This window comes from Cryptomeria japonica, chromosome 1 (genome assembly GCF_030272615.1).
Source record: "Cryptomeria japonica chromosome 1, Sugi_1.0, whole genome shotgun sequence".
Classification (NCBI taxonomy): Eukaryota; Viridiplantae; Streptophyta; class Pinopsida; order Cupressales; family Cupressaceae; genus Cryptomeria; species Cryptomeria japonica.
In genome coordinates, this window is record NC_081405.1 from 78,845,501 (window position 1) to 78,862,551 (window position 17,051).

A 17,051-nucleotide genomic window follows, 5' to 3' on the forward strand; every position below is an offset into this window, starting at 1 on the left:
TGGTTAAATTGGAGGTTGGTAGAAAAATGGGTTGGATTAAAGGGAACATATGTCATCTCTATGGTGACAAGTGTCAAGAGGCTTCTAGAAGAGGTTGGATGAAAGGGAACACTTAGTGACAAGTGTCACAAAGCTTTTCTCATGAGAGGGCAAAGTGTCCAAGGAAAGGGGACATGGTGGTTAGGATGTGCAAGCTAGGACGGGTTTAGGCAAACCCAGGGTTAGATGGAATGAGTTAGGTTTAGAAGGGGTTAGGTTAGGTGGTTAGAAGTTAGGAGAATTTGAATTTAAAAATTCAAATAATAAGAAAAGGCTAATTAATCTCAACAACTCAAAAATTGATTTGTTTTAATTAATTAGGGGATTTAGAAGAAATGAATTTGATGATGAATTTGATGGGGGGAATTAATTAATTAAAGGGGATTATGAAATGAACCTATTAAATAAATCCTTATATTTATTAATAAGTAGATGAAAGGGGAATTTAATCAAATTGCTTAGTGAATTCAATTAAATTGGGAAGGGGGATTAATTAAATAATTGCTTATTTAATTAATTTATCTTCAGACCATTTTTAGGTGCATACATTTTGCCCCTCTTTGAAGCGAGGTGTGATGATGCGTTGATTCAAATAATAATCTCATTTTGATGATGATATTGGTTCGATAGGATGCCCTAGCTCTTGATTGATAAATTGCGATATGATGATGCCCCCTTAGGAGATGAATTGAGATTTGCGAGATTAATGTCCCAATTAGAATTGATTTGATTTCTGCAATGTTGATTGATGAAAATGTGAGTTCTTCAATTAGCTTGATTGCTTAGATTGATAAGATTGATAAATTTTGATTGATTAGATTGATAAGATCGAGATTCAGTCTGGTTTCAGGAATGACACTTCCTGTATAAGACAAAGATGATCAAAGCATCTGGTTTCAGGAAGGATACATCCTGTATAAGACATGATCAGAACATTTGGTTTCAGGAAGGATACATTTTGTATAAGACATGATTCAAAATCGATTAGGTTTGGTTGATTGATTTGATTTGATAAGGTTGATTAGATAAAGAACTGGTAGTTTGTTGATATCAAGTTGTAGAAAGATTCAGATATACTGATGTTGATTCTGTTGAGAGAGATAACATAAGATTTTCACTGGGTCGACAATATCTGAAGAGATATGAGTCATTAGTCTGATTGTGTATACACTTTTGATGATACCTTGATGATTCCTGTGATAGATTTAACCTTGGAGAAAAGGAGCATGCAGGATCCCATGCAAGAATGAAATGCAAGCTAAATGCAAAGCTACAAACAAACCAGTCACTGGATTATTGTGTTTTTGTCATCATTGAGCTTTTTAAATGTGGAAACTGAGTGCAAACATTGATGGTATAATTAAACCATGATGACCTGAGCATTGTTTTCCTGGATTTTGATATGGAAAGTTAGCACAAGCATCGAGGTATAATTGAATCGAGATGACCTGAGTGTTGCTTGCGTAAAACAGGCAGTATTAACCATTTCAATACGCAAATCAGAAATGTCTTCAATGATACTCCAGTTATCATGTCCTGAGACAAATTTGCACATATTAATGATTAATTTTCAGACAGCAGACAAGAAAAATATCATGTTTTCTTCCTTGTTCCTCTAGTAAAAGACATCCTGGATTCACTCATAAATCATGATAGCAAAAATAAATTATAGAAAAGTTGAACAATCATGTTAAAATCATAATCCAAAAGATATCTTCCATGCGTTTAGACTGTCTTTGTGATAGTTTGATGGTTGATATGTTGATCTCATCTTCAATGTTGGATATGTCACAATTTTCGTTTGATAAGAGTTGTCTAACTGTTTGTTCTACCTATTTGATTAAGCTCAAAATTGATCAAGAGGTTTGCCCCCAGCTAGGTGCAAAATTTTGCCCCAAGCCTAGAAACAAATTCGTTATGATATACCCAATGATCCAAACCATGGTGAGAGAGCAGCTGTGATACCTGCGTATGTACAGATGCTTATGATGGATATGGATAACGCTGATGGAAGATGAATGCAAGCAGGAAGATACATGAACTAATAGATGGAAGAGCTAGATGATAGATAGCGCCTATTTGCCAGGTTTTCACCATCTATTTTTATTGCACTTTTTCTCATATTTGATTTTCTTTTTCTTTTTCTTTTTTTTCACTGTTTTTTGATTTTTCTACTTTTTCAAATATAGAATTTCTTCAAGTGCATGTTATTGATGGGTTCTTCAAGTTGATCTCCATCCTGTGTTGATAGCTAATATGCTCCTGATCCAAATACTGTTGTGATCACAAATGGACCTAACCAATTTGGTTCAAATTTTCCTTTCTTTTCTCAATCTGCCTGATTGCGTGGATTTTCTTTTAGTAATAGTTCCCCTACTTGAAAGATTCGCGGTTTGACCTTGTGATTATAGCTCTGACACATTCTTTGCTGATATACCTTTAAATGATCAAAGACATTTTGTCTTCATTCATGGATCAATTCTAACTCTTGTAATCCAGATACTCGTTGTTCTTCATCTAGGATGAGACCTTTTAATGATACTCATAGAGAAGGTATCTCTACTTCTATTGGTAGTGTGACTTTTGATCCATAGATAAGAGAGAAAGGTGTGGCACCTGTTGGTGTGTGAATATTGGTACGTAGGCCCATAGAGTAGGGTTTAGTTGAATATGCCAATCTTTTCCAGCATCATTCACTGTCTTTTTGAGGATTTTCAGAATAGTTTTGTTTGATGCTTCTGCTTGCCCATTTCCCTGTGGATAGTAGGGTGTGGAGAATATGTGCTAGATCTTGAACTTCTCACATAGCTCTTGTACATCTTGATTCTTGAATGGTCACCCATTATCAGTGATAATGGTCATTGGTATTCCGTAGCCACAGATGATGTAGTTCAAGATAAATGCAACAATTTGTTTTCCTGTGATATTTATGAGAGGTACAACCTCAATCCATTTTGTGAAATATTATGTAGCTACAAGGATGAATTTGTGACCATTAGATGGAGAAGGATTTATCTTTCCGACGAGATCAAGACCCCATTGACAAAAGGCCAAGATGTTGCCAAAGCATGAAGTTCTTGTGCTGGTGCATGAATGAAATTCCCATGGATCTAACATTGTTTGCATGTTCTAGATATCTGAAAAGAATCTCGTTCCATGGTCGGCCAATAATAGCCCAAGCGTATGAGTTTTTCGAAAAGGTAAGACCACTTGAATGAGTGCCACAAATGTCATTATGGACTTCATGTAAGGCCTTCTCAGATTCTTCTTGTTCAAGACACCTTAAAAGAGTACCGTCTAGACCTCATTTAAACAGGGTATCTGTGATGAGAGAAAAATGGGAGGATTGGCGAATAAAGTTTCTCTTTTGGTTCTTCGATAAATTGGGAGGTAAGGTGCTATCTTTCAGGTGTGTGTAAGTTTGGCCATAGTGGGAGGAATCATGTCCAATAAGTTGCCAAATGGTTTGGGAATCAGGACAATTATAGGCAGGGTAAAACAACTCTTCCACCAGGAATTCATAAAGCTGTTGATTTTCCTACGTCTGAAGGAGAGAAGTAAGTGTAGCCATGGCATCTGCTGTTTTGTTGTCATTTCTTGGAATATGTTCAAAAGTTATTTCTACAAAGTATTTATCGATATCATCAACCATCTTTTTATAAGGCATTAATTTTTCATCCTTTGTTTGATAATCATCACTGATTTGATTAATGACGAGCTGAGAGTCTCCAAAGACTTGAAGTTGTGTAATGTTCCATTATATAGCCATTTTGATACATGTAACCAAAGCTTCATACTCTACTGTGTTATTGGTGCATGGAAGGCTTAATTTGTATGCTTTTGGGATTGTATGACCTTGTGGTGTGATAAATATAATGCCTGCTCCTAATCTGTGCTGTGTGTATGAACCATCAAAGTATAATTGCCATGTTTTTGTGGTGACTGTTAGGATATCAGCATCAAGAAACTCAATCTGTAAAGGATGATCATCTTGAAGTGGTGTCTCTGGTAGTTGGTCTGCAATGACTTGTCCTTTGATAGCTTTTCTGTCAACGTACTCAATATCAAATTCGCTTAGAATCATGATCCATTTTGCTAGTCATCCTGTTAACGTTGCTTTGCTGAGTAAATATTTCAGAAGATCAATTTTAGCTATTAACTTGATGGAGTGAGATAGTAGATAGTGTCGTAATTTTTGAGAAGCAAAAACTACTGCCAAGCATGCTTTTTCTATTGGTGAATAGTTGATCTCATATCCTATTAGTGTTTTGCTGATGTCGTAGATAGCTCATTTTTTTCCTTCATTATCCTATTGTGCAAGCAAAACTCCTAATGATGCTTTGGTGGTTGATACATAGAGTAACACCAACTTTCTTGGAATTGGTGACATTAGGACAAGTGGTTGTATGAGATAAGCCTTGATCTTGTTGAATGCGTCTTCACATTGATGGTCCCACTTGAAATGAACATTTTTCTGCAATAGATGAGTAAATGGTTGACATTTATCTGCTAGTTGAGCAACAAATTTTTTGATTGACTGGAGTCTTCCTTGGAGTGATCTTATTTGACTGATATTCTTGGGAGATGCCATTTCCATGATTGCTTTAACCTTAGCTGGATCCACTTCGATACCTCTAGCTGAAACAATGTATCCCAATAGCTTTCCTGAAGCTACACCGAAGGCACATTTCTTAGGGTTTAGCCTTAGCTTGTATTGTTATAACTTGTCAAAGATCTTTTCCAGTATTTCTATATGTTCTTCTCTGTTGTATAATTTAGCCAATATGCCATCCACATAGTCTTCCATGAATGTATGCATCATGTCATGAAATATAGTTGTCATAGCTCTTTGATATGTAGCACCGGCGTTCTTTAGTCCAAAAGGCATGACGTTACAGCAGAAAGTACCCCATGGGCATGTGAAAGGTGTCTTTTCTTGATCTTCGGGTGTTATTTTGATCTGATTGTATCCGGAGAAACCATCCATTAAAGAGAACATGGAGTGTCCAACAATTAAATCTATAATGATATCTATGTTAGGCAAAGGAAAATCATCCTTTGGACATGCGTTATTAAGATCTCTGAAGTCTGTGCACATTCTGATGCTTTTATTTGGTTTTGAAACAGGAACGATGTTGGATACCCATTGAGGATATGCTATAGGTCTGATGAATCCTACATCCAGTAATTTTTTTAGTTCTGCTTTGACTAGAAGAGCGATATGAGGATGCATTTTTCTTAACTTCTATTTAATTGGTTTGGCTCCTAGACTAACATTTAAGTGATGCATAATAAGCTCTGGATCTAACCCTGGCATGTCTACATATGACCAGATAAAATTGATTTGTCATCGTTTGAATAATTTTACTATTATTGCATTTCTTCTTTGGACAGAGAAGTCGTTGGATGAAGAATCTTTGGTTGCTCTGTTGTGCCAATGTTAACTGCCTCTATTGGTTCGATCAAAATGGATGACCTTTCTTGATAGTGCTCAGGTAAAGTGTCAAATCTCCCATCTTTCGGCGCCTCGAGGAGGTTTTCACCGTTAGATGCATCCTTTCTTTTTACTTTTTATGGATCTAATGTTGCCAATAAATGTTTTTCAACATTAGACTTGATATTCTTTTCTTTATTTTCGCTTTTGCGACTAGGAGATTTGGCACCCACTTGATTGGAAGATGCATTGTTGACATTCCTGGTGAGAGTTGTTATAAGTTCAGTTGCATTAAGATATACATATATGGCATGGTCATTTGGAAAGGTATCAATGGCGGTATTTCCTTCATTTTCCTAATCAATAAGCTCAGGGTGGATTAGAGGTAGGGGATCTTCAGGTTGGGATGTTTCGAGGGTTTCAAGGGTCATGATAGATGTATAAAAGTTTTCAATATGTATGTCGATGTCTAGAACGGTACTCTCATCAGAATGACCTTGCATAAGAAATTCCTGATCATCCTCGGTTAAGTCCAAGTCAACCAAATGTGATTCTAATTCAAGTGAACTAGTTCCTGACGTTTGTCCTGCATACGTGTGAACTACATCGACTCCTACATCTCCTTCAAAGTATTTTTCTTCAGCTGACTCTTTAGAGTGATATGAATCCCATTCCCATTCATTAGAATCTGTATCACTTGTAGCCTGCAGTCTATAGATTTGATCATATAGCATTTCTTCTACTTTTCTGGCTATATCTTTTCTTCTTTCATATTCAGCTTCCTTGGGACTGAGATTGAGTTCTGTCAATTTTGCTACGAGTTCTCTTGGATTTATATTAGCTTCTTTCTTGTTTTGATTGAGTTTTAATGCTGCTTGAGAGATGCTTTTAGTTTGTTTCTCTTGTTGATTGGAAGCTTACTTCTTTTCCCATTTCATGTTTGCTTGTGTTTGTTGCTTAGCTGATGTTTCTTATCTTTCAATTGCCAGTTGTTCTTTCTGTTTTCATATTCTTCTTGTTGTTGACTAAGAGATGTACCTTCTGGTAGAGTGACTTGTCCATACCCTAAGCCTATTTTGTCAGTGGTCTGCTAAGTGTAAGGTTGAATATGTTCTGGGATACCTTCTTTTCTTTTTCCTATAGGACCTATTCCGGTATGTCCCATTCTTCTAAGAATGTTAAATCCTTTTCCATACTTTTCTGTAAGTATTCTGGCATTTTTAATCTTTTGTTGACATTCTTCATCCTTGTATAGCCACCGCAGCACATCTTTGTCTTCTATTTCCTCTGATAAGGTTCTAGCACTGACAAATGTTCCATTAAATATCGGAAGATGTTTCACAATTGGTTGTTGTTTAGAGTTTGATGGTTTTCCAAAGGATTTAGGAGAAAGTAGTAATTGTGATATTGAATATTCTCTGTTCCCTCTATCTCTTAGCTGCATTTGTTTTTCCATACTTGATAGAATTGAAGCAAATGATTGTTCTTTGGATTGTGTGTTCGAAGATGATACCTCCCTGTTATGTGGAACAATGACTTCTTGGGTCATTTTTAGATTGTTGTAGTATTAAAATGGATTTGAATCTGCAGATATTATGATTTCTTGCCCATTGTAGGGAAATTTTACACACTAGTGATATGTTGATGGGATAACTTGAAAGTCATGTATCCAGGGTCTTCCCAAGAGTACATTATATGATAAGTCCAAGTCGAGAACTTGGCATGCTGTGTCCTTTTGCAAAGGTCCCACTTTGATGGGTAGTATCACAATTCCCTTGGAGGAACGTTATTCTTCATCATAGGATTTTATGGTGACCCTTTTCCATACATCTGCATCTTCTAAATATCCTAAGGCACGAACAAGACTCAATGAACAAATGTTTAGGCCAGCTCCACCGTCTATTAGAACATGTTTAACACACGTTTTGTGAATGAGGACTTCAATATACAAAGGAGCGTTGTGGGGATGTTGTAAGGACATGTCATCTTCTTCAGTGAATGATAAGCAGTGAGGGGTTGTGAGGTGTCCCACCATGGTTTGGAATTGATTGATATTAAGATCTTTGGATACTGTTGTATCGATTAATGATTTTTCTAGAATTTCTTTGTGTGCAGGTGAAAGCTTTAACAATTCTAAGATGGATATTTGTGCGGGTGTTTTCTGCAATTGCTCCACTAGGTTGTATTGTTTGGTAGTGGATGATGTGTTTGTTGTAGGACCCGACAAAACAACTTTGGCTTTACTTCGTGTGATAGCATGAGCATGAGCATGTTCTTGATTTTTTTTTTCTTTAACTACAATCATGTTTACCACATTATCATATGTATGAGCGTAGTTTACCTTCACTTTACCCTTGCCAATATTTGTTGTTGATGATTCACCTTTCTCATAGTTTGGAAGCAGAGTTTTAAAAGCTGTGTGAGATTCGTTTGTTGTATGTCCATCCACTGTTATTAGTCCATTATCAATCATATCTTGTATGATATGTTTCAACTTCTGACAACTATCTGTGTGATGTCCCTTGTTTCGATGGAAATCGCAATAATGGTTATCATTCGACCAAGGTGGTTTAATTTGAGGTTCGTAGTTCCTTTCTTCTGGTAAAGTGATCAATTTGTTTGCGAGAAGTGTTTTTAGTGCTGACCCAAGGGGGTCACCAATGTTTGTAAATTGTCTTTGAAAGAAAGTTTTGATAGTTGCCCTTTGGTGATTGTTGTTTTGCTGAGCCGTTGCTGAGTGAGTGGATAAATTAAAAATCGTTTGTTTTGGTTTCACATTGTTGTTATCCACTATTCCATCGTTGACGATATTTCGATTTCTATTCCAAAACTTTGGTTTATCATTGTGATTGTTGTTGTTAGGTGGATGGACTCCTTTTTTGTATATTTTCAACTCACCTTTCTTTATCATGGCTTCCTCCATTTTGATTCCATCATCGACCATTTTTCCAAAATTTTGATTTCCTTGCATTTTTAAGTAATAACTCATTTGACCATTTAAGTTATCAATGAATATGTCCATTTTTTCATATTCTAGCACTATACGAGGAAACCGTGAAGCTAACCATCTCCATCATTGTAAAAATGTCATGAAAGGTTCTCCACTCTTTTGTTTGGCATTACATAGGTCTAGCATTGTTACTTCATGTTGTAAGAGTATTGTGAAACAAACTTATCAACCGATTCTAAAAATGATCTGATTTCGGATGGAAGTTTGGAGAACCATTCCATAGCTAGTCCAGTTAAGCTTTCAGAAATAGTCTCATTAAGTAGGTATCCTCATGTGCAAACTCCATACTCATTGTGCAAAATTCTCATATATGATCTTGAGGGTTAGTGCTTCTATCATACTTTTCGTATCTAGGAGTTTCAAAACCTGTAGGAAATGGTATCATGTTAAAATTTTTGTCGAATGGATAAGGACAGATTCTTGTATTGAGTATCGTCTAACATTTCCTCTTTGCATATCTTGAATTTGTGTTTGCATTGCTTGTAGTTGCTGTGTGAGAGTTGTGATAGGATTATCAACATGATTTGTTCTTGCATAACCATGATTTTGTATTCTAGGAGGATCTGGATCTCTTCTTGTTTCATCTCTACCCCTTATTGTATCCTCTTTAGATTGAATGTTATTCAAAATTTCTACTTCATCTCTTTTGGGTATGTAAGTTTCTTCATTGGTTCTAGTGTTACTAGGGATTGACATGTCATTCATTTTGAGACCAAAGATATCCTCATATTGTTTGTTATTAGGAGGAGGATCACTTTTCTTTTGTGTCAATTTGTTTACTTCAAAATCTTGGGGAAGTGTAGCACCAGATTTGGCTAACATTAGGAAATATGTTTCTTTTTCTTCCTCCAACAATTTTTGCATAAATTTATCAAATAGAGGATCCTTTTTGATGTCTCTGATATTTTGTTCTGTTATTTCTCCTTCAACTTGTATTTCATCTTCATGTTCCATGATTATATTTGTTTCCAATGTTTCGATTTCAGTCTCTGTGATTCTTCGTCTCTGAGCTCTAGTTAGAACGAGAATACATGTGTGTTAGATATTGTGCTTAAATTCGATTGTCCAAAAGTTGTTTTGGGTAAGTGATCAATTGTCAAGGTAGATACGCTAGAATGATATGACACAAAAGACGATTCAAGTGTTTAAGAATTTGCAAGTTTTTCGATCTTCGATTTAGGAGTGCAATGATGGCGATTTGATAAAAACCAAGCCCAATAGGAACGATATATCCTACGATGTGGGACAAGATTGTCCTGACCAAATGTTTCAGTTTCGTGATAAAGGATGATTGATCCTGATGAGAAACTATGTTTGAGTGATCAGTTTACCAAAGAGGGCGATAATGCACTTTGAGATGTTTAGATCTTGAACTTGTTAAGGGTGAGTACTTTGAAAATCTTAAGGTATTTATCCTCTAGAGTCTGATTTTGACAGATGATAACTTGACCTAGCAAATCAAGAAGACAATTTAAGCACCGAATGACAGATAACAGATGTTTATGAATACTGCAAATTGATCAAGCAAAATGACAAACCTAAAAAATTCATGCAAAGTAACAACTTAGACTAATAAAAACAGAGACTCGTACGATAATATTTCATGAACCATATGACAAAAGATACAAGACTAGATGACAAATCAAAAATTTCCTTTGAAAGAGCAGAGACTCGTACGACAAAACTTTATGAACCATATGACAAAACAGATATCTCGTACGACAGATCACCCGACTCGTACGACATAGAACAAGACAATGAAAAATATGTTTGTTTTTGCTGAATTTGATTAGTGAATTTTGGTGTTATCCTTATGTTTTCTAGTTTTAGATGTCTGATTTTTTAATTTAGGGATGAATACACAGCAAACACACGATATGATAAGTGACTCCAAGCATGCTAAACCCTAAGGAAATTGGCTGAGAATGAAAACCTTTGCTTGTTGACTTAGGTACACACCCAATAGCTAATCAGAATACGGTCGCTGAGCATCACGCAATGGATTCTCAACGCCGTATTATCTGACTCCAAACGCTAATGGGGGCACGATATGGCAAGTGTCTTGGGAGAGTTACTATCTCTCTTGCACAAAGATTATCACCCTTTCGGAGGTGAATTGGGTAGCTTCTATTTTAACCAGAACTAGTAAGGGATCCATTCGACGTGTCGGGGTATAAACTCAAATAAGAGGTCTCCCAGCCTTGAAAACCAAGGTTTGATATACCCGAAGGTACGAGGAGAGCTATTCCCGAGCATTGTTGTTGACTTGATTTACATCAAATCATGTTTATTTTATAGTGGGTTGGATTACTTGGCGTTAGCCGTTCCCACTTGGGTCGTTCCCCTCACACCGACCGTAATGGCTTTAAGAGTTTTTAGCTCCTCAGGAGGGCATGCCTGCTAAAGATATGCACTAATAAAAATAGAAGATGCGTCTAGCTTTCTGATCACCTAAGAAAGGTGAGAGCATACTCGCCTATCATCACAATCACATAAGACATGATGGTTCATTTCCTTTAGCAAAATGAAGTGTGCCTAGAAAACTTAAATGAATACACAAAGTTTAGTCGAATTCATAGGCAATCTGCAAAATAAATCCGTTTGTAGTCATTGATTGATTTTTTTTTTTGAATTTAGTTTTTGACAAGCGTATCTTTGACAACATCCTGCAAAACTTGTTAGGCTGCCAAAAATCTCATAAACAGGTCAGGATTAGCATTAATAAAGCTTGGATTAAAACCTTAAACCTTGAAAATGCAGTCTGTTAAAAGTCATAGATACAGAGACTCGTACGACATGATTTAACCTCTGAAACGACAAAGATTTAGATTTCAGACAGAAGCCAAAATAGACTCGTACGACACAGGATTGAGCTAATATGAGTCAGGAATTTACCAACCAGAAATTCGTACGACATGCATTTAGATCTTGTGCGACATAATAAAGATACTCGTACAAAATAGGATTAGGTTTCATCCCAGCCTAAAAGGTAGTTCATACGAGACAAATAATGAACTCGTACGACACTCTGAATCAGACCTGACAGAGATGAAGTCTTGTTGAAGCTTGAGAGGCCAAAAGTGATAATTTCGGTCCTACGGTGGGCGCCAAAATGTCGTCCCTGTGAAGTGTGTACTTTCTATACCTGCAACTACAACACAAAACACTCAATAAATCATTACAAGCAATGGTTATAAAATTAATCAACGAAAGATAAAACCATAGCTAATCGATCTATTGCCTCCTAGTAAATGCGAGTATGAATTTTGCTCTTAAGTCTGGTTATGCGAATTCCAGTGACTTTACTACACTTAAATGGAGGATTTAAATGATGAAGATGCATGATCTAGCAATGGTAGCATGATTAAGCTACATGATTTCATGATTATTCTAGAAAATAAGCTAGAATGAAGATGCAATTAAGCTAAAAATAAGCTAGATTTAAGCTAAAATTGATCATGATAACAATGCTAAAATGATAACCTAAGAGCTATATGACTATAGTAACAATACTTGAATGCAAATGAGATGGGATTCAGGATGGGATCCTTTGAACTCCAAAATGGGGTCTATTTATATGATTTCCAAGGCTAGGGGTGAGGTGGCAGGAATCAACGGTCAAGATTAAGTCTGAAGATATCAATGGTTAAATTGGAGGTTGGTAGAAAAATGGGTTGGATTAAAGGGAACATCTGTCTTCTCTATGGTGACAAGTGTCAAGAGGCTTCTAGAGGAGGTTGGATGAAAGGGAACACTTAGTGACAAGTGTCACAAAGCTTTGCTCATGAGAGGGCAAAGTGTCCAAGGAAAGGGGACATGGTGGTTAAGATGTGCAAGCTAGGATGGGTTTAGGCAAACCCAGGGTTAGATGGAATGAGTTAGGTTTAGAAGGGGTTAGGTTAGGTGGTTATAAGTTAGGAGAATTTGAATTTAAAAATTCAAATAATAGGAAAAGGCTAATTAATCTCAACAACTCATAAATTGATTTGTTTTAATTAATTAGGGGTTTTAGAAGAAATGAATTTGATGGGGGGAATTAATTAATTTGAATTAATTAATTAAAGGGGATTATGAAATGAACCTATTAAATAAATCCTTACATTTATTAATAAGTAGATGAAAGGGGAATTTAATCAAATTACTTAGTGAATTCAATTAAATTGGGAAGAGGGATTAATTAAATAATTTATCTTTAGACCATTTTTAGGTGTATACACAAGCCACTTGAGATTGGATTGATTCACAAAGAATTTTAAGTTTGTATAAAATTCAAGACAATAAGAATAACTAAGGGATCAATTTTATGTAGTGTGGTTAATCAATTATGCATACCTTCATATCCACATTTGAAGGCTAATAATACATTTCTTCCTCATTTAATTTTACAAATATTTTTCAATTTACCAATTTCAAACTGCTCAATTAAATCTTAATTGATTATATTTAACTATATACATATTTTTAATTAACCTAGATTTATGTTACAAATTTTATTTATATTCTTTTACCTATTCTTAAAAATTTCTAGTTTTATCCAAGGATATTGCACTAAGACTGAGTACAAGGAGGACAATGTACGAAGCACTTATTTCGAAGCTCAACAACCCAAAATTCCAAATTTATGCTATCAAAATGATGCAATGATGTTGTTTTCTTTTGAGGGATTCCAAATGACTCAGATTTTTTATTTTTTTTCTCATCCTGTGATAAGGCTCTGCTTGTGGGATTGTCCCCATTACTAATATGGGGTGGTTCTGAGTCTTTCAAGCCATGTCATGGCGGGGCCTTTTAGCAACTTACAAAAATGAGAAGAAGAAGGAGAAGCTACTCTTGATTGTTTGGCCTCTGTTCCATCATTCATATCTCATGTCATTCACCACTACTGTTACTAAAAGTGCTATTAAAACTATGGCAATTCAAGGCAACCGATCCATGGGCAACGAGAAATGTGTGGATGTTATCAGATTGTGTAAACAGGGCCGACTGAAAGAAGCCCTCCACATTTTGCATTTCATGGACCAACATAATATGTGTTCATATTCATCGGCACTTTATGTTCATCTCTTGCAGATCTGTATCAAGAAGAGAATTCTACCACAAGGAAAACTGGTGCAAGCCCACATTATTCAGACTGGATTTCAAATACCATGCAACTTTGTGTGGAATAAAATCGTTACGATGTATGTCCAACTTGGCAGTCTGGTAGAAGTGCGTAAAGTGTTTGACGAAATACCTGAACGAAATGTAGCCTCGTGGACTACCATGATTGCAGCTTATATACGACGGGGTTATGCAGAACACGCCTTGGGATTATTCTGCCAAATGAAGAAAACACACATCCAGCCAGACGAGTTTACTTTCGCTAGCATTCTTCCGGCATACGCAGAGTTGAGAGCTCTGTGTCAGGGGAAGCAGGTCCATAGGGATATAATAAGACGTGGATTTCACTCTGACGTTTTTGTGGGGAGTGCACTAATAGATATGTATTCAAAATGTGGGAGTATAGAAGATGCACACCATGTGTTTAACAAGATGCCTCAACGAAATGTGGTCACATGGAATGCTATAATTGCAGGATTTGCAAAGAATGGACAAGTCGAGGAAGCACTGAAGCTTTTCCATGAAATGCCAGAACGAGATGTAATCTCGTGGAATGTGATCATTTCGGGATTTGAACGTAATGGATTCATTGATGAAGCTCTTGAACTCTTTCAGAAGATGCCCGAACGGAATATAGTTTCATGGAATTCAATGATTGCAGGGTGTGTACAAAATGGGCGTTCCGATAAAGCCCTGGAACTGTTTGAGGAAATGCAAGTGACAGGTTTGAAACCAGACTTGGAAACCTTTTCTTCTGTTTTACCGGCATGTTCTATCCTAGCGGCTCTGCAGCATGGCAAGATGGTCCATGAACATGTAATTCGAAGTGGGCTACAGTTTGACAGCTTTGTAGAAAGTGCTCTTATTGACATGTACTCTAAATGTGGTTGTATACCGGATGCTCACAAAGTGTTTGATAAAATTCCTAAAAGAGATGTAGTATCATGGACTGTGATGATTATAGGTTATGCAATGAATGGTTGTGCTAAGGAGGCTCTGCTTCTCTTTGAAGTAATGCAACAGTCTGGTATGAGGCCAGATCATGTCACCTTCACTGGTGTTCTGTCAGCTTGCAGCCATGCAGGCCTAGTGGATGATGGATGGCTATATTTCAATTGTATGGTTCACTACTATCACATCAAGCCAACACTGGATCATTATTGCTGCATGGTTGATCTTCTTGGTCGAGCAGCATGCCTGAATGAAGCAGTTGATTTTATAAAGAGAATGCCAGTCAAACCCGATGCTGCTGTTTGGGGATCTTTGCTTGGTGCCTGTAGAATCCATGCCAATTTGGAGTTAGGTGAATATGTGGCAAAATACCTTTTTGAGTTGGACCCTGAGAATCCTGCACATTATGTAACATTATCGAACATCTATTCATTATCTGGCCGGTGGGATGGCACTGAAAGGGTACGAACAATGATGAAAGAAAGGATGCTAGAAAAAAAACCAGGATGCAGCTGGATTGAGGTTAATAACAAGGTGTTTTCTTTTGTAGAGCATACCTGCAAATGAACACGGATCAATTTACTTGCAGATGTAAATTCACAGCAAGACACTATATCCCATTGTTGGATGAAACACTTACAATTGAATTTACTGTCTATATCTAATGCAAAGTTGGGAGGTTTGCTTGAACAGATCAAGGAGACAGGGTACTTTGCCTGACATGAGATTAGCCTTGCATGATATTAACTCAGAACAAAAGGAATTCATTCTCAGTCATTGCAGTGAGAAGTTGGGAATCATATTTGCCCTTGTCAACACATTTGCTGAAACACCTGTTCGAGTTGTCAGGAACCTTGGGTGCGTAGTGATTGCCATTCTGCCATCAAATTCATTGCAAGGTTGCCGTAGAATAATTATTGAGAGTAATGCCAACAGTTTCCAGTATTCAAAGATAAGCAATGTTCATTGGGAGATTATTGACGAATAATTGGAGAAAACTTACCACAATTGCAGACCAAACAATTCTTTTGTGCACTGTGACTCTTTGCTGCACCAGTATAGAGGGACTAGCATATTCAACACAAAATGCAATATTAGAAAACTGGTCTATATTTGGCCTCAGAGACGAATATTGATGTGCTGAAAGTATGTAATCTCATCAAATTGGATTTTTAACACAAATGTGTTACAAACTGGACAATGATTTGAGCCTCGGGTGTATTCATGACGATCTGAAAATATACTGTATTCTTAAGTCATGAAATGTAGATACATTGATAGTATTTAACAACACTATAGATATCATTGCTGGTTATAACGAAGCTGTACGAGTATCAGGTTTACCACCTATAGATGTCTAGCAGGTTTACCACCTATAAAATTAAATCCTTGACAATGTTTCCATGCAAATTAAGAGACCGAATATTCGCTCTTGGCCCAGAGACCCCCAGTAGTGGAACCGAGCGTTAGCATAAAACTGAATGAACAGTAATCTTAATTTTTAATTTTTAATTTTTAATTTTGTCTTTTTTTAAAATTTGTTTTTGGGGAAAAATTACTTTATTATCGTGCCTTTTATGTTGAATCGTACAACCTGAGTGGGCTTGATGGTAAAGGTGTGTTAAATCTTTTAAAGCAAAGGTTCAACTTGGGAGGGGTTAAGGGCGTGCAACTTCTTAACAATATATAAGACAAATGGAAAAACAATCCTCTCTACAATAACACTCAGCACTATATACAACAATATGGCAACAGATAGGGAGGAAATCGTAGCAGGAAAAGAAGACAGACGACATAGTTAACTGGATCAATAACTTTGAAAATGAATAAAGCATCTCAAAATTTATTACAGCAGCCAACAAAAAATTGCTATAGCGTCATTTCTATCTCCTATCCTAAAAACTCCCCCTAAAACTCTACTTTAAAAAGTATACCACAAACAAAGAAGAAAAGCACCCAAAAACCCAAAACTGCAGCCTCAAAATGGCTGTTACAAAACAACTTTTTTAACTAAAAAGCTAAGCTTCCAGAATAGATAGGTAGTGGAGATACATCAATAAAGGAAGTTACATCATCTCCCTATCTTCTAATCAATTCTGAACCTCCTGGTTTAGAATAACTTGATCTGGTAAGGCTCATCTTGAATTTCATCACTACTAGCTGGGGTGTGGGCCTTAAAGTAGTTTTGTGTTCAAACCATTCTCTCGGTACCCTTTGGCCTGATCTAAACCATCATTTGTTCTCTCAATCCGTGCTGTTCTAGGGTCAGGAAACCAGTGTTGTTTCCACCATCCGATTGGGTACACAAAATAAACAAATGTGTTAATTTAGAATATACAAAATAATTGTTGTGTCAATGGGTTCTTGGTCTACCAGTGAAGTTGAATGGTTCCAAATGAGCCCACCAGGGATCAAGTCTTACTGAGTGCAAAGATTTCGAATGATAAGGGATGAGGTCGGGATCGTGCCCCAGGCGAATTTGGTAGAATGGATACCCCTCGATCCTTGGCTCTTAGC

At 36.6% G+C, this 17,051-nt stretch overlaps 1 protein-coding gene across 1 annotated transcript; it reads left to right on the plus strand.

The window, feature by feature from the left end:
• Positions 1-13,037: 13,037 nt before the first annotated feature.
• Positions 13,038-15,728, plus strand: LOC131042004 (pentatricopeptide repeat-containing protein At5g59600). The gene has a single exon (XM_057975295.2). The coding sequence runs from the start codon at positions 13,254-13,256 to the stop codon at positions 15,099-15,101; it is 1,848 nt and encodes a 615-aa protein (XP_057831278.1). The 5' UTR covers positions 13,038-13,253; the 3' UTR covers positions 15,102-15,728.
• Positions 15,729-17,051: the final 1,323 nt, after the last annotated feature.